The sequence below is a fragment of the Capsicum annuum genome, chromosome 5 (genome assembly GCF_002878395.1).
Source record: "Capsicum annuum cultivar UCD-10X-F1 chromosome 5, UCD10Xv1.1, whole genome shotgun sequence".
Classification (NCBI taxonomy): domain Eukaryota; kingdom Viridiplantae; phylum Streptophyta; class Magnoliopsida; order Solanales; family Solanaceae; genus Capsicum; species Capsicum annuum.
In genome coordinates this window covers 219112000-219129588 of record NC_061115.1, presented here as the reverse complement: position 1 = coordinate 219129588, position 17589 = coordinate 219112000, and the positions used below count along the sequence as shown (strand labels likewise).

Sequence of the window (17589 nt, the reverse complement as noted above, 5' to 3'; positions counted from 1 at the left end):
CACATAAGGTTTAGAAGTAGTGACGCTAAACATAAATTGTGTGCGTTTAGTTAACACAACTTCTGTAAATTAGTGACTGCTTCTACGCCTCAAACCTATAGCAATAGATCACGTGAAAAGAAAACTTTACCATTACTCCAAAACTCCCCTACCAATAATCTTTCGAACTTGACTCAACAATTGCTTAAATAATCAACTAAAACACTGTTTTTTGCATTGAAATAGTTGATACACAAAGAACACCCTCACCATTTTAATTTGGCAAACTCCACACAGTATGCCATATGAACCATGAGGGGTAGAGATGTTTTTTTCCCGTAGATCCTTGGCTCAAAGAACAATGGGCTTGAACCACGACGTCATCACAAAATGCAGAGCCTTCGGCGAAAAGGTTTCACTGACAAAAAGGCATATCAGCAAAGACACAATCGTACACGATTTTCAAGATTATATCATAGTAGTATATACATCTGGGAAATTCTAAGATAAAAGTCTTCATAACCAAGAAGATTAAGCAATGCCGGTTTGAAAGGCGAAAAGGAGCAAATGCAAGCACATAGAGTTTGACTAAAGACATGTTCCGACTAGGAAACAAAAGTATCAAAGTTTCTAACACATGAACTTCCACACAACAGTGCAATACGAGTCTCACCCACTGAGTCTTTCCTTATGTTGATATAATTCATCGCATGTTATCTCTGCGCCTGTTGAATCTATTGGGTCTTATTCTGTCGTTACGCTGAGGGACAGGCTCTACTCTCCTCTGTCGTTCAGGTGATCTTTGAACTATCTGCCCATTGACAAAAAGTTCAGCTGCAAAGACAAATATAAGATCATTGTCAAGGCAAAATCATACACATCCATTAGCAAAGGTGTTGGGAGTAAGAACTAATAGAAGGTAAAACTAAAACTAGCTTTTCCCAACATGAATCTACACCCTAGCATGAGCGGCACAGGAATAGTGTGTGTAACAAGACAAAATCGGGGCCATGTCACAGACACAACAGCTTCTTCGATGACCCAAAGTGGTTTGGGTTAGTGTTTTTTTTTTGTTCTTTCTTTTATTTTGGGGGAGGGTGGGGGAAGATTTGCTCTTTTCCAGTAAGACGGCTTCTGTATTTCTCACAATTAGAAGACAAGATATTGAAGAAACTATATAACAACACACAAACAGAGCTTGAACTTAAAATGATAACAACTTCGCCTCAATGCAACACAGCATTCTTTTCGCATAGTGTTGCATTCTTTTCGCATAGAAATTCTTGATAAAACTCATTATGTTATTACATATGAATTCATCAAAGTACGAAACACGTAGCGCTTAAAAGTAGCAATTACAGGGAGGCCTCCATAAAATTACTAACAACCTCTGGTAACACGCACCATGGTATCATATACTATCAGTTCATTAGTAGGAAACAAACAACCTCTTCTGAGAAGTCCACGAGAAACAAGCACCATGGTAACACACATGACTTGTACCGGTTTGGAGCAAATTTGATACTGTTCATGGCAAGCTAATTAGGGGGAAGTTGTATATGGGCAAAAGATAGAAGGTATCTTCGCAATACTCAATATCCCTAGTGAAATTGGGGTGTGGTGTGTGTGTTGGGGCGCGGGGGTGGGAGGGTTCCTCCTAGCCACCCTATAAATCCATCCTTCTAAAGGCATGTTCTACAAAGCGGATGAGTATGATATGCGTCAGCATTGTGAAAACACATATTTAGAAAACCTTGCATGAAAGTGCACTTTCTGCTGCAGACAATTAGAAACCTTATGCTCAATGAACAACCCCTTACCAGTGATAATTTATCCTCTCCTAGTTCACTTGACCTACTCCTGCTTTTTGCTATCACCAAAAGTGACAACTTTCTACAGAAAACAAGTGTAGCATCTAAGTATTTAAATCTTCAAAATATGACCTCTTTATATTTTAATTTAGTAAAACATCTTTGAATATTTCTCTGCACTACCAATTATTCGGACTATATCTTCAATTAACTCGTACAGCCTAACCAATAAAAGGTTTGTTCTTCTAGTCTTTCTACATAATCAATACCCTCCAAGGTCTTCTTTTCCCTTGCTAGGCTACCTCCATTATGTAAAAGAAACCACAGACACTGACTTCCCAACCACATTCTTTATCTATTCACTAAAAGTTTTGTTGCCTCTCGATGTTCATTTCGTGAGAAACCATAGAGAGCTTAAAATTCAAATTAATGGTTGGATTGTTTTTTGGAGACAATTACACATGTATGATATAAAGGCAACAATTTAAAAGAACTTTTAGCAAGAGCAGACTTTTTTTATGCATTCTTTTAATTCTAGTTATTAGGTCATACTCCTAATACCTTACAGAGCATGGCTCTGCTTCCAAACAAAGAGCAAACAAGTTCTAGAAGAATGTTTACCTCCATAATCCTTGTATTCAGGATCGACATAGGAATCGGGCAGCACAAACAGAACACCTGGCAAACCTATTGCAGCAAATATTCCAAGTCATTCCTTTAATATGGACTGATGGCTATTGCAAAAAGAAAAAGAAATGATAGTAAAGCATTTTCAACAGACCTTCCATTTTATTAGAAGTCTCCTCGTCAACTTCACACCCAAAACCAAAGTACCTCTCACATGAGACATTGTAAATCTTCTTTATTGCTTCCTCTTCGCTACACATGCAAAAGAGATCATGAATAGGTAAAACAGCTGCTACTACTATTACGCATTAATCCTAAACTAGTCAGGCCAGGGTAGGTTACATGGAACCCCAATACATCTTGCTTCACATGGGCCTTTTCATTTCAACACTTGAATAGGTCCATGAACAGAATAGCACAAATGAGTCTAGCTAGACACATCTTATACTCCCCCCATAGTCACTATCTGAAAGTTAACCAAGTTTTCGACAAAAAATTATGGTAATGATCATGACCACAATTGAGGATACATTTGGGAAGCTGTCAGATTACATTTGAGGCCCTGGTTAAAAAAAGAGCACGTACTATGGGATGGATGCAAATACAATAGAGGAAATATTCTATTAGACTATGCTAGAAGGAGATGAATTCCAATATTAGTGCTTGTATTTCCATTTCTGTATTTCAAGGATATAGGAGTTCATCTCCTTTCTTGCAACAGAACTCATAAATAAAAGGCTAAACAATAAAATTGGGGAGCTTCCATATTTACTTAGTAAACAACTATGCAAAGAAAGACCAAACTACTGTATATCCCTAATAGAGTATTTCATCTTCTAATACATCCGCATCTTCACACATTGTACATGATCTTATTTTTTTAACCAGGATCCCCCAAATGTAATTTGATAGCTTCCCAAATCGGCCCTCCATCATGGATATGTACATATAAGGTTATATACTTTCAAGTAGCACAAAAAGGTGTTGGTAAGTTATAAGCACTTCTGGCTTATTTACGCATCTCATAAGCACCAAAAATGCTTGTAAGTAAAAAATAAGGAAAAGTCATCAGCTGGTCACCCATAACTTAAATTATAGCTTATAAACACTTTTGCTTAGACCCAACTTTTTACGATGTCATCCTTAACATCTTTTGTAATATCTGAAATACTCTTCCTAAAACATAAGTTTTAGTTATGTCTCTAGTCTATCTCCATCATTTGTCCCCTATGTGAAAAATATTTGAAAATTTGTATTTTTTTGTAAATAATTTCGAGGACATTTCAATTATTTTAACCAAAAAAGTGTTTATTAGCACACTGTTTTACCAAACAAACCAACTGCTTGTAATCAGTTTCAGCACTTCTATCATAATAAGATAAACTTGAGCACCTAAAATAAAAGTGATTTTCAGCTCTTGAAACTTATCAGCTACTTTTATAGCTAATCCAGAAGAAAAATTGATTAGCATACGCACAATAACAAAGTACACAATGGATTCCCACAAAGTGGGGTCTGGAGAGGGTAGAGCATACGCACGCCTTACCTCTACCTCATGGAAAGATTTTCCTTCATACCGAACAAACCTTACTACAACAATAACAACAACCACCCTAGTGTATTCCCACAAAGTGAGATCAGGGGAGAGGGTAGAGCACACACGGACCTTACCTCTACCACAGATCTAAGGTAGAGAGGCTCTTTCTCATAGACCCTTAGCTCGAACACACACTAAAAGAGTATAATTTTCATTACCTCCCAATGACTTCGACATAATTAATACTAATATCTGCATTACTAATGCAAGTATTACTAATACACCATATTCTACATTATTCTTGTACAATCTACCAAACAACCCCTAAAATACATTACAAAACAATAAGTAACAACAATACAAAGTGGATAAAAGTATTTAATCATAGTTGAGGAAGAGAGGTTGTTTCCAATAGACCCTCAGCTCGAACACACCCTAAAAGAGTGCATTTTCATCAACTCCCAAGGACTTTAGCAAGGGTTTGAATATAACAATCAATCATTTGAACATGATTAGCATGAGTTATCATGTTCCTCTTTAACTAAACTTATTCAATACCAGATAGTAAACATCAATAAATACGGTGGCATGGTAAAATAGTCAAGTTAATCATTGTTTCTTAATGAACGAGACAAATCCAAATGTGACAAGTAAAAAATGAACGGAAGGACAATACATTACAGAACACTATGTAATAACAATACAAACTGACTGTAGAAGAGTATATTTTTCATTACCTCCAACCACTTTAGCTAGGGTTTGAATGTAGCAATCAGGAAACGCTACAATCTATATATGGTACAATATAATACAATAAAAGGGCAGCCTGGTGCACTAAAGCTCCCCGCTGTGCGTGGGTTCTGGGGAAGGGCCCCACCACAAGGGTTTAATGTACACAGCCTTACCTTGCTTTGCATTTTTGCAAGAGACTATTTCCAAGGCTTGAACCCGTGACCTAAAGGTCATATGACAACAATTTTACCAGTTACTCCAAAGCTCCCCTTCAATATAATACAATATTATACGGAAATGATAAAACCCACATATAATACAACACAATACAATACAATATGAAAATGAGACAATCTATATACAGCACAATATAATACAATAATTCTAACAATATTTAACACAAATAAAGTGTGATAAGAGTATACTTAATCATTATCTCCCGACAACTTTAGCTAGGGTTTTAACATAACAATCAACCAATTGCTGTTTATGAGCACCTTCACCAAAATGATACAATCCATATACTGTACAATCTAATACAATACAATATGGAAATGATACAATCTATATACAGTACAATATAATACAACACGATACATCATGAAATGATACGTAACAACAATAAAAACAAAGTGTGATAAGAGTATAATCCCATTACCTCCCGACAACTTTAGCTAGTGTTTGAACATAACAATCAATCATTTGCTGTTTACTAGCTCCTTCGCCGCCGGGTTTATCCATAACAATAAGCCAATGCTCATAATCGCAACCGGGAAACAACGGCGCCATTTCAGTCGGAGCACGGTCACCGGTTCCTGGAGTGTACGGGGAGTTACCACCGGACCGGTTCATACGGAACCGGACCGGGTTAAAACTGAACGGTTTTGGGAAATTAGGGTAAAGAGAGTGGGAGAAGAGAAATGAAGATCGGACGGTGGAGATAGGAGTGTGAGAAATGGACGGTGATGAGGAGGAGGAGGTGGAGGAGAGGAAGCGAAGGGAAGAAGAGAGAAAGCGAGAAGTGTAGAGAGATCTGGTGATTTTGGAGGCCATTGTAATGAAGCTTTTTTTTTTTTGGTTGGTGATTGTTGGGAGGGTTTGAGGGTTTATGGGGGTTATATAAGGGTTGGGGGCTGGGGGTACTAGTGATTACTCTTTTTTTTTCTTCTTGATACATAGTACCATCTTGGTAAAGTTATTGTTACGTGATTAGGAGGTTATGAGATCAAGTCATAAAAATAATACTTGTACGTAGCAAGAGCTTTAGTGCATTGGGTGGCTTAAAATGGGGTTGGGGTTGGGGTTGGGTGGTAGTGGACTAGTCTAGTGATTACTCCCATATTACTCTTTTTTTTTTTTGGTTGCTTTATATATTGATCGGGATTTTGGAGTTACGAGTGAAGTTGTTATCACGTGATTAGGAGATCACGAGTTCAGGCTGTAGAAAGCGTTTCGCAGAAATATAAGTTGAGATTGCATCTAATAGATCCTTATGATTCAGTCCTAGCTTTAGTGCACTGGGCTACTTATGGTGGGGGCTGGGGGTGGGGGCAGTGGACTAGTCTAGTGATGACTCCCATATCACACCCCTTTTTTTATTTCATATATTGGTCGGATCTTGGAGTAACTGATAAAGTTGTTGTTGTGTAATTAAGAGTGCACGAGTTCAAGCTGTAGAACCATCACTTTAATGGAAGTTGACGTTGTGTATAATAGATCCTTATGGTTCAATTCTTCTCCAGATCTCGTACATAGCGAGAGTCCTAGTGATCTTTTGGTAGAATCAACAACAACAACAAACCCAGTGTATTCCCACCAAGTGGGATCTGGGGAGGGTAGAGTGTACGCAATCCATACTGCTACCTCAAAGAAGTAGAGAGGTTGTTTCCGATAGACCCCTGACTCAAGATAAAGACAAGTAGACCAAAGCGTAATTAAATAAGAAGCAAGATGGATGGCATAACTCTTTTGGTGGAATGGACAAGAAAAATAATTCTGAGATAAAGTTCGGGATTAACTTTATCTCATTTTTGGTGAACTTTATCTCATATTTGGTAGAAGGAATTACTCAATCACAGAACATTTTATTTCACTATTTGTATCAAAATGATGAAATTACTATCTCGTATGGAGGAAGGGATAAAATAATCCCATGTGATATCCACCTCATGAGATATCCTTATAGTAAATAAGCAATTTTACTAATAAAGAGAAATACGAATCCGACATGACATCCAACGTGACAATACACGTGAAATACACTCACATGGATTTGTATTATGCCATGCAGGATGTGTATGTCTACACATTCAACTTTATACAGATTTAAATGTCTACTCGTACACAGCCAAAGTTGAAGAGCATAAATGTCCAAAGAGGCCCAAGTTAAGAGGCACATTTATATATCATGTCCGAGTTAGAGTTTACAGTTAGCAATTGAAACCAAGTTGAGATATCTAAATGTACATACATACGAGAGTGATTACTTATTAATTGAGACCAAAATTAAGTGTGTATTTTTTTATAATGTCTATTACTTAATAATATGCCATTGCATCTTCTACAAAAGGAAATTAGAATCTCAAAGAAAATCTATGTAAAAGCAAAAAAAATACTGTAAACACCAGATATGAATAAGTTTCTTTTTCTATTCTTCTTATTATTTGCATTCTAAAGTTTGAACTACAACAATTGTGCAAAAGTAGAATACACTCAGCTACACTTTGCTGCAAGGCAATGCCATGATTTGGACCTTGGTGAAAAAAGGTCTCACTTATAATCTCATTTTAGATCATAGTTTCTGGGCAGAAATTAAACATCATGAAATAATCTTCTGATATGATCCACAGTTGCAGGCATCAACGTCACAGGGCATCGCTTATACTGCATCGAAAGAAAATAGAGCATGAAATTACAAAAAGACACAAAGAGTTTAACCTCTATGCATTGACAGGGTAAAAGAATGGCATAATACAGAGACTCGAGTTTGGCCTCGGCTGGCGATAAGCACTACTAACTTTGAAAGTGCACGTATAGACAGACACCTCAACTCGTCTCCATTGCGTCAGTTGAATACTCCAACTTACAAAATGATCATCTAGACACTTCCAAAATTTAGGTACCAGGTCAGCGTTGGGTGTGCATGAGACGCAGTGGAGTCAAGTTGGAGTGTTTAGCTGTCAGTTGAGACCAAGTTGAGGTGTCTAGATGTGCACTAGCAAAGTTGGGAGTGTTTACTTGCCGGTTGAAGTACATTGATTCATCTTTCATACTAGTATATGTAAGTTGAATTTCATTTAGGAAAAGAGAAGGAATCAAGACTAAGCCTAGACGAATCAGCTCCCTATTCTACTAGCAGCCAGCGACAAGGAGTAGTGGTATGTAGTCATGGAAATAGCTCTTTGACAATGATATGACACTTGAACCTAACTTAACCCAAAAGCTAGCTCATGGCTCGCCCAGGCCCATCTAGAGCATGGAATGGAGCCCAAACAGAGATGGACCTGGCTCTATGGGTAAAGATACGACACATGGGCATAATTCAACCCCAAAAACTAACACATGAGGGGAGGTTTACCCAAGTCCATATAACCAGACCACCAGTCCATTTCCCGATCAATGTCGGACTCTAATCGCTCTAAAACTTCCCTTTGCCGGAAAATGAAATCATTGTACTTTACGATTTAGCAATTAGCAGAGCGAGAAATTATTGCAATATTAACGACAAAGAAACAATTTAACATTGCCATTATGATTTAGTTTCCCAGATGAATTCTATCAACTGATTCTGGAATTTCACCTGAGAGACATATCTGAAAACACAGGAATAGCAGAAGACTAGCCCTGAAACTGACACCACTGAGGGATTTGCACGCTTTTGTGAGCACAAAGGACACAGTGTTCTGTCTGTAGGTAGTGGAATTCCCTCTTTTGCAACCTGTGTACATTGAAAATGTTATGCATAAGCATTGTAGCAGAACCTACACACTATAAAAAAAGTATTAGACAAAAGTTGAAAATTTTTCTCCAGACCCATATTTCACCAAAACAGAAAATGGTTTGTAAACGTTGTTACTTCCCAAAGGAGGTACACACTAAATTGCTAGTTGAGGACTTAGACAAATCATGGTCTGTCACCACTCACCATCTTGCGCGCTTCCCATTGGTAACTGGCTTAGATACCGGCACTAATTTCTACAAACTATGTATAGAATGCAAAGCAAGTGAGCTTTATATAAACAAAGACTTTATTGGCCAAGTGCAATCATTTAAAATAGGTACAATGATGCTCTCCCATACAGAATGCACAGTATATTGTACGACCGTGTCACATATAACTCATATTCATACTAGATCCTTAACTCCAGCACCTGTAAACTGCTTAAATGGATTGATGTAAATGATAAGTCGGAGATGAGTGACCGCAGATTAAAGTTTCGGAATTATGGTTGATTGAAAAAGCCAAAAACCATGTATCATATGACACTTTTCAGCTAAACATATATTTGCCACCAAGTACCAAGTGTATTTTCTCACCCAATAAGAATCATGAACAAATAAAAATGGGAGCAATATGGCTGTTAAAATTATCTTTTACATATTCCAGATTAGCAAATTGCAAGACTAGTCCTCTCCATCCCAAATGAAAATGAACTCACCTTTGGAGGCGGAGGAGGAGGTGGAGGTGGATAAACAGTTGGAGCTGACATCCTTTCTTCTGCTGACTGGTACCACCACTCCATCATCTGAGTACATTGACAGCAAAAACTTAAATATATTTATAGCATCGATATATGAGCACAACAAAACTGGAGAAGAAAAATAATCTCTCTAAAGGAACAATACAGAAAAGCTGCAGAGCGTGAGCTAAACAACACTTACTTTAAAGAAAAACACTGCCGCAATCAGGCCAGTTTGAGCATAGTCAAGAACTCCATACGCACAACTTAGTAAAGCCCTTTGTACTGCCTGAAATGTTAAATGTATTCAGAGAATAAAGGTCAGAATATTGGCTGTGAAGATAATTTTAAATGAAAAAGTATGAAACACTAAAGAGACAGGGCACCTCCATTATTTTTCGGGACAAGTCCCCGTACCTCAACTAAGAAGTAAAATTAATTAATACCAAGAAAGAAAAGCAAAAAGGGGATACACATAGTCCCAACTAGCATAACATGCTGCTCCAAATATCTTTCCCTCCCCCGAAAAAAAGAAAATAAAAGGACGAGAATCAGAATAGGAACACAGAAAAGAGATTTACGGGATGAACACCAACCTTTAGCCAAGGGGGCCCCCGAAGTCTCTCTCGTTCACGGCTTCTTATTTTAGAAATCCTAGAAGAAGAATCCATCTACCTTGACATAACATAAAGGAAAATCATATATAACCAAATTTTATAAAAGAGGAATTACCTAATAAATAAGATCAACTGTTTAAGACATAATTGGATAGCTACAAATATAAATTGAAACTTATACCCAGTGATTCAAGGTAATATGAAGGACGTGCCTCAAAGCACTGCATCCTTAAGAGCAACTTTTTCTTGTATAAGGTAAGCATGAGAACCATAATCAAACCAGAAAAGAGCTAAAGTTCTCAACCGAATTATCCACAATGTTTTAGTTTCCTAAAGGAACTTGCACACATCAGAAAATTACATTATCCAATTGATTATTCAGATACAGAGCTTTCACATCACTTGTAACACATTTAGATGCTCAGACACAATAAAATTCGGCACCAACATATTGAGTCAGTTACACCATTAATTCATTAATCCTTCAGCATTTCATGCTAGGATATCTAAAAGTTCTTTGAATTCATTCTGATTCACTGCTACCTTACAAGTATTCAAATATTTAATCGCCCAGGCATTACAAATACTCCAAAGGATTCATACTTCTGATACCAACTAAAAACACCTTCAAGACCAAGAGAGATACTAACAAGAAACTGTCTACAGACATACCAGTTCCTGTCCTGTAGCCCGACAAACATGAATACCCAGAGCATGGAGTCCTAGAGAGTAAAATCCAGTAGCATCCAGCAAATACAGTAGCTGGTAAGCAAATGATAAACCTACAGGACAATTACATAAGAAGGTGAACGATGACACCAAGACCTGCTAAAAATCCCCACTAAAGGGGATGGCTTTGCATATTAATGTGTATGATATTTTAATGACAAATTCCTTCACACATTTAACTGAGAAGCTCAAAAAGATAAAAGGAGGCACTATTTAGACAAAATTGCAATGGTTTCACCATGAAGGTTAGGGTCCTTTCAACATTGAACAGGTGGTAAGGCCATTTAGGGGCAACATGAGTGATAAATACATGACTATAATGAATAGAATTACCTTCATCTCATCTCAAAAAATAAAACAAACAATACATAGAAAAACAGGAGCATAGTCACAATCACAAGTAAGAAATTGAGCTCTATATACCTTCATTTCCAGCATGTATCCACGGGTAACAAGCAGCTATGATCTTTCTGATTTTCTTTCTCAAACGCTCTCTAACTGAGTCTTCTGTATCTGAACCGCTCGTTGAAACTATAGGATTCCCATCTCCATCAAAATAGTTAGCGTCACCAAATCTCTCATCCTCGTGCCCCCATAAACTAGCTTGAAGAGCAGCCTCTCTTTCTTTATTGTAGATTGAATGCAATTTCGATCTAAGATATGGCAATATAACCTAAAGAAGCACATCCACATTATGCAGTTGCATTTACCAAAAGCAGTACAACTTAAAGGCAAAAACAAGATTCAAGCAATCATGTCACAGTTTTATGCATATATTAAATGCTATTGTCAATGGAAGAAATTAGCAGATTAGGAAAAAAAGCCAGAAGAGTTCCAATCCCACTAACAATTCCACGCTTTTTGTTCATCCAATTATACGTGTCCTAAGATGGGAGAACAGTAAGCTTCTGCAAACAGATGGCATGGGGACAATAAATTTAGAAACATCTTCAACATTAAACTGAACAATCAGAAAGCATTACAGAAATGTACAGGGAGAAAGGGAAATTCATTTTAGGATTTCAATCTAAGGTCTTACAAGGCCGGTAGGTGTGGGAAAGTCAAAATATACAAGTCCAACATATCCACAAGTTTACAGTACGATAGATGTGTGGTCAACACAAGATTAGACAAGAATAAAATGACCACATTTGGCAAAAGGTGCAAGTAGCACACATTGCAGATAAAACGAGAGAAGGTCGATTGAGATGGTTTAGTCATGTACCGACGTCAACATCTAGATATGCAGATTCGTAGGTGTGGAACAATGGTGCGTGAAAGTGTTAAAAGGGGAAGAGGTGGCCTAAAATCAAATTGAAGCAAGATGTTCCCAAGGACCTTCAAACTCTTTGAATTCATGCAGACCTATATAGACCTAGTGAAGAATAGGGCAGAGTGGGAGAAAAAGATCTATATAGGTACAACCGATTAGTTGGGATTATTTTCTACTCATGTTGTTTCCTTCTGGAGCCTATGTTTTCTAGGAATCTTTCCGTCCAGTTAGATATTTATAAGACAGTAGAAACTACAAAGAACTTTTAGTTTTCAGTAGAAAGCTGCCAAGCAACCCACAGCTTTTTTAACCTTTACCTTATCAAAAAAAAAAGAACTTTTAGTAGGTTTATCTGTATTTTGTATTTATTTCTTCTTCTTCTTCTTCTTCCTTTGCATAATACTAGAATAAGATGTGTTTAGATGTGGCAATATGGTAGGTGAGAATTCATATAGCCAATTTCAACTTGCTTGGGATTGAGGCATAGTTGTTATTGTAATTGCAGTTCATGGTAGATTGAGATGGGAAGGACAACATGGTGGTTATTCACCATGATATACCTATACATAAGTCTTCACAGTTCACAGAATACACTATTTCCACTTTCTCATTGTGGATTCAAGTCTGATGCCAGGAGTGGCTTTTAGATGATAGGAACGATTCTTCTGCAGAAAATCCTCTTGACAAAAGAAAGAAATAAACTCAGGGGAGGATGTAAATCACTTCTTCAATACCAACTTCCATTCAGCTGTGGACAGGACCTGTTTGAAATGGAAGGGGCAATCCTGTCAAAGATAAACCTCATTACAGAGTTGGAAGATCAGCCGAGATGCAGGAAGGGTAGACATGGGAGTTAGTAGTTAGTACCACTTGTTATCATGTGAACAGCTTGGAAGGAAAGAAATGGAAGGGCTTTTGAGGGGACTGAGAACTCTCCTCATATATACTTGGGAACTTTTTTTTTCTATGCATTTTTAGAGGATACTTATAAACTCCTACATGTTTAGATGATTGATTGCTTTTCACTGCAAGGTCTGTTTTGGACTTTCTTCTTTTTTCATACAGCATTTGTAAAAGACTTCCCTTTTATGCAATCAATTAAAAAGAAATAATTATAAACAAAAAAGAGTTTCAACAAGAATAATCAAAGTTTAGTACGACAAGATAGCAGTGATTTTGCTTCATGTGATCGATCAGAATAGGAGAAACTCATGTACAACAACATAAGTGAGTATTCCAGTGTAAGAGATTACCAGAAACACAACTGAAAGAATTTTTTGGCGCTTCTCCAATCCTGTGTGATTAATTTCTTCTCTGGCATCTGGACCTTTGTTATCACCCTTAACTTTTATCTTAACTGCCCTTCTTCGCAGACCATATAAAGACTCAGCAAAAGACCCATCTGAGAACAAGTAAAAAGGAACAAATTTAATAAAGCCATAGCAAATAATTAGCCTGCCTTTAAATAGAAACTGCATTGTACCACAGAATTCATACACGCTCGGATGAAAAATAAAATACTATTCATGGACCCACTTGCAAATACTAAGCATTAGCCATTGGAAGAGTAAAAAACTACAGTCTTTTCATGCATTTCAAAATAAGTTCTACATAAAAAATGTAACTTCAGTATTTTTATATAGTTTCTACATTAGTAAACATTATGTTAGAAAAAATAATATTCAGAACAACGTAAGAATAAAGACAAAAATTTGATCATTTGAGTCTCAAACACCAAGCCAGTCATTCTTTTTGGTACAAAGGAGTATCTGGAAAGACAAATACGCATACCTGTAGTTCGTAAGCTATGCGTTTCAAGAACTAGTGTAAGCAAAGCGAAGCACTCATCCTCGTAATCTAGAATTTTGTGGATGAAAGGTCTTCTTAAAGCTAAAACCTGCAAGCAAGCAACATTAATAATTACCCATCACACCACGTAACTACAGTTAAACATGAACAATGACGCCTCAATTCCAAACTAGTTGCAGAACACGGATATAAATCCTCTATATCAATTCTGCCGTGTTTTATGTCAACACTACTAATTTGCCTTTTAAGAAGCATCTACAAATTACAGTTGCACAACAATAACAGTAACAACCATTCCTCGACTATTCCACGGGATACCTGCCACCTCCCACCAAAAACAGGTACAAGGTAAGTCTGTCCACTATAACAAATGAGAACAGATGAGAAGAAATCACCTAGTGTCTGTCTCTATTGGGAATTGAACCTGAGACCTCATGGTGCTCAACCCAACTTCATTTTGAACCACTAGGCCACACCCTTGGTTGCAGGTATGTTTTTCTTTTTGTCGTTTCTTTTTTTAAAACCTGTGGTGTCCGGACTAGCTTATGCGCACCTCGACTACTTGCTACCTCCCATCAGCAATAGATACCAGTTAACTCTGTCCACCAAGGCTAGAACAGATGGAAAGAAATCACCTAATGTTTGTCTTTGTTGGTAATTGAACCTGAGAGTCTGAAACCTCATGGTGCTTAACCCGACTTCATTGAACCACTAGACCACACCCTTGGTTGCAGGTATGTTTTCCTTCTTTTGATAACTGTGGTGTCTGGGCCAGCTTGCGTGCACCTCAACTAATTCCACGGGATACCTGCCGCCTCCCACCAGCAACAGGTACAACGTAACTCTATCCACTAGAACCAGATAAGAAGAAATCACCTACTGTCCGTCTCCATTGGGGATTGAACCCGAGACCTCATGGTGCTTAACCCAACTTCATTGAACCACTAGCCACACCCTTGGTTGCTGGTATGTTTTCTTCTTTTTTTATTTTTATTAACCATGGTGTCTGGGCCAACTTGTGCGCACCTAGACTATTCCACGGGATACCAAGGTAACTCCGTCCACTGGAACAACAACATACCCAGTGTAACTCCGTCCACTGGAACAAATGGGAAGAAATCAACTAGTATTTGTCTCGGTTGGAAATTGAAACTGAGACCTCATAGTGATCAACCCAACTTCATTGAACCACTAGGCCACACCCTTGGGTGCTCAACTTGAGATTATTGTATCACATAAATTAGTAATCACAGCATGAATTATATTGTGTTTGGTTAACGGTACAAGGTAACTCTGTCCACTAGAATAGCCGAGACGAAATCACCTAGTGTTTGTCTTTGTTGGGAATTGATCCCCAGACCTCATATTGTGCTCAACCCAACTTCATTGAACCACTAGGCCACACCCTTGGGTGCTCAAGTTGAGATTATTTTATCACATAAATTAGTAATCTTAGCATGATTTATATTGTGTTTGGTTAACGGTATAAATTTATCCTCTCAATATAAATTTTATCTCGAGCTTAATCACACTATATCTCACCTTATCCCTTTCAAATTGAGATTCTTTTTTTAATAATCATGATGTCTGGGCTAGCTTGCATGCACCTCGACTATTCCACAGGATACCTACCACCTCCCACCAGCAATAGGTAAGACGTAACTCTGTCCACTAGAAACAAATGTTTTTAGAAATTACCTAGTGTTTGTTTCTCTGTTGGGAATTGAACCTGAGACCTCATCATGCTCAACCCAACTTCATTGAACCACTAGACCACACCCTTGGTTACAAGTATGTTTTTTTTTTTTTATAATCGTGATGTCCGGGCCAGCTTGCACACACCTCGAATAATTCCACGGGATACCTGCCACCTCCCACCAGTAACAGGTACAAGGTAACTCTGTCCACTAGAACAGATGAGAAGAAATCACCTAGTGTTTTGTCTCTATTGGTAATTGAACCTAAGACCTCGTGGTACTTAACCCAACTTCATTGAATTACTAGGCCACACTCTTGGGTGCTCAACTAATTTATACTACATTTGGTTAACGGTATAAATTTATCCTCTCAGTATAAAGTTTATCTCGAGCTTAATCACACTATATCTCACCTTATCCCATTCAACTTAAGATTCTTTTTCTAATAACCGTGGTGTCCGGGCTAGCTTGCACGCACCTCGACTATTCCACGGGAAACCTACCACCTACCATCAGCAACAGGTACAACGTAACTTTGTCCACTAGAACATATGGGAAGAAATTACCCAACATTTGTCTCTATTGAGAATTGAACCTGATACCTCATGGTGTTCAACCCAACTTCATTGAATCACTTCGCCACACCCTTTGGTGCTCAACTTGAGATTATTTTATCACATAAATTAGTAATCCTAGCATGATACAAGGTAACTCTATCCACTAGAACCGGATGGAAAAAAATCACCTAGTGTATGTCTCTATTGAAAATTGAACCTGAGACCTCATATAGTGTTCATCCCAACTTCATTGAACCACTAGGCCACACCCTTGGGTGCTCAACTTGAGATTGTTTTATCACATAAAGTAGTAATCCTAGCATGATTTATATTGTGTTTGGTTAACAGTACAAAGTAACTCTATCCACTAGAACCGGATGGAAAAAAATCACCTAGTGTATGTCTCTATTGAAAATTGAACCTAAGATCTCATTTAGTGCTCATCCCAACTTCATTGAACCACTTGACCACACCCTTGGGTTCTCAACTTGAGATTATTTTATCACATAAATTAGTAACCCTAGCATGAATTATATTAAGGTAACTCTGTCCACTAGAACAAACGGAACGAAATCACCTAGTGTTTGTCTCTATTGAGAATTGAACCTGAGACCTCATATCGTGCTCATCTCAACTTCATTGAACCACTAGGCCACACCCTTGGGTGCTCAATTTGAGATTATTGCATCACATAAATTAGTAATCCTAACACGATTTACATTGTGCCTACAGAAATTATAATCTATTATAATCCCATGATTATAATCTATTACAGCTGAATGGGAATAATGAATAACAAAATTATGAAGCAACTTACACCAAGGGAATAAGTTAACGCGGCTCGGAGACTAGAAGGCAACTGTTGTGCAGCAGCCATTTCGAAGAAAGTGGGACGTGTCCCTTGTCCTCCTACTTGAAACAACATTTTCTCTCTTTCACTTCAACAACAACAATGGCTGCTTGAGAATGAGGGAGATGAAGATACATAAATACAAAAACAACTCTTCTTTCTTTCTCCTTTCCTTTTTTGAGGCTTTTATTCTTTTATTTTATTTTAGGGTCACTAGTTTGTTTGTTTTTTTCTCCTTTGCTCCAAAGTTGGCACTAGTGCACTAGCCAGTGGGAGGTCGTTGATTTGGAGGTGAGTTATGTCGGAATTAAAATTAGGCACAATATATAAATGTGTCTTTTAATTTGATTTTGGATTACATGATCTTCAATCTTGGGTGTGCATGAGTAGACATTTAAAATTGTATAAAGTTGAACAAATAGACGTATATGTGTTATATGTCGTCCGTATTCCTGAAACTTGCAATATTTTTTTTGGCTTTAAAGACCCCGTCTGTTCACTCTTCCTATGATAGTGTACTATGTTACATAGGATGTGTGTGTCTACTTATAATTTTATACAAATTTAAATATCTATTTATGCACACACAAAGTTGAAGATTATAGATAGTTTTGAGGCTAAGTTAAAAGACATGTTTATGTATTGTGCCTTATTAACTCCATTTGTAGATAGATATAAGGTATATGTACACT

General features: G+C 37.5%; 2 protein-coding genes across 4 annotated transcripts; both read right to left on the bottom strand.

Moving 5' to 3' along the window:
- Positions 1-113: 113 nt before the first annotated feature.
- On the bottom strand, positions 114-6021 carry LOC107871350 (multiple organellar RNA editing factor 2, chloroplastic). Of its 2 annotated transcripts, XM_047412828.1 has the most exons (5): positions 5345-5791; positions 2572-2669; positions 2412-2477; positions 653-813; positions 114-397 (listed from the first exon to the last, which is right to left on the bottom strand). In XM_047412828.1, exons 1-4 carry the CDS (start codon positions 5737-5739, stop codon positions 683-685), a joined length of 690 nt encoding a protein of 229 aa, XP_047268784.1. In that variant the 5' UTR covers positions 5740-5791; the 3' UTR covers positions 114-397; positions 653-682. The 2 variants fall into 2 exon arrangements, with proteins under 2 accessions (XP_047268784.1, XP_016573748.1); XM_016718262.2 differs by lacking the exon at positions 114-397 and having other exon boundaries at positions 412-813; positions 5345-6021.
- A 1295-nt stretch (positions 6022-7316) lies between these two features.
- Positions 7317-17153, bottom strand: LOC107871348 (peroxisome biogenesis protein 12). 2 transcript variants are annotated; one of them, XM_016718258.2, is made up of 10 exons: positions 16865-17153; positions 13776-13881; positions 13238-13386; positions 11135-11384; positions 10655-10764; positions 9962-10036; positions 9568-9654; positions 9345-9431; positions 8486-8623; positions 7317-7569 (listed from the first exon to the last, which is right to left on the bottom strand). In XM_016718258.2, the coding sequence occupies exons 1-10, from the start codon at positions 16970-16972 to the stop codon at positions 7498-7500; spliced, it is 1182 nt and encodes a 393-aa protein (XP_016573744.2). In that variant the 5' UTR covers positions 16973-17153; the 3' UTR covers positions 7317-7497. The 2 variants fall into 2 exon arrangements, with proteins under 2 accessions (XP_016573744.2, XP_047268783.1); XM_047412827.1 differs by lacking the exon at positions 9962-10036 and having other exon boundaries at positions 16865-17113.
- Positions 17154-17589: the final 436 nt, after the last annotated feature.

What these genes read in the sequence shown, in the direction of transcription:
- LOC107871348 (XM_016718258.2), bottom strand. Translation starts at nt 16,972, where the DNA reads ATGTTGTTTCAAGTAGGAGGACAAGGGACACGTCCCACTTTCTTCGAA. An exon ending in CGTTAACTTATTCCCTTGGT is followed by an intron (nt 13,882 to 16,864) that starts GTAAGTTGCTTC and finishes GCTTGCTTGCAG; the next exon opens with GTTTTAGCTTTAAGAAGACC. An exon ending in TTCTTTCAGTTGTGTTTCTG is followed by an intron (nt 11,385 to 13,237) that starts GTAATCTCTTAC and finishes GTGCTTCTTTAG; the next exon opens with GTTATATTGCCATATCTTAG.
- LOC107871350 (XM_016718262.2), bottom strand. Translation starts at nt 5,739, where the DNA reads ATGGCCTCCAAAATCACCAGATCTCTCTACACTTCTCGCTTTCTCTCT. An exon ending in CTAGCTAAAGTTGTCGGGAG is followed by an intron (nt 2,670 to 5,344) that starts GTAATGGGATTA and finishes TTGCATGTGTAG; the next exon opens with CGAAGAGGAAGCAATAAAGA. An exon ending in GACTTCTAATAAAATGGAAG is followed by an intron (nt 2,478 to 2,571) that starts GTCTGTTGAAAA and finishes TTGCTGCAATAG; the next exon opens with GTTTGCCAGGTGTTCTGTTT.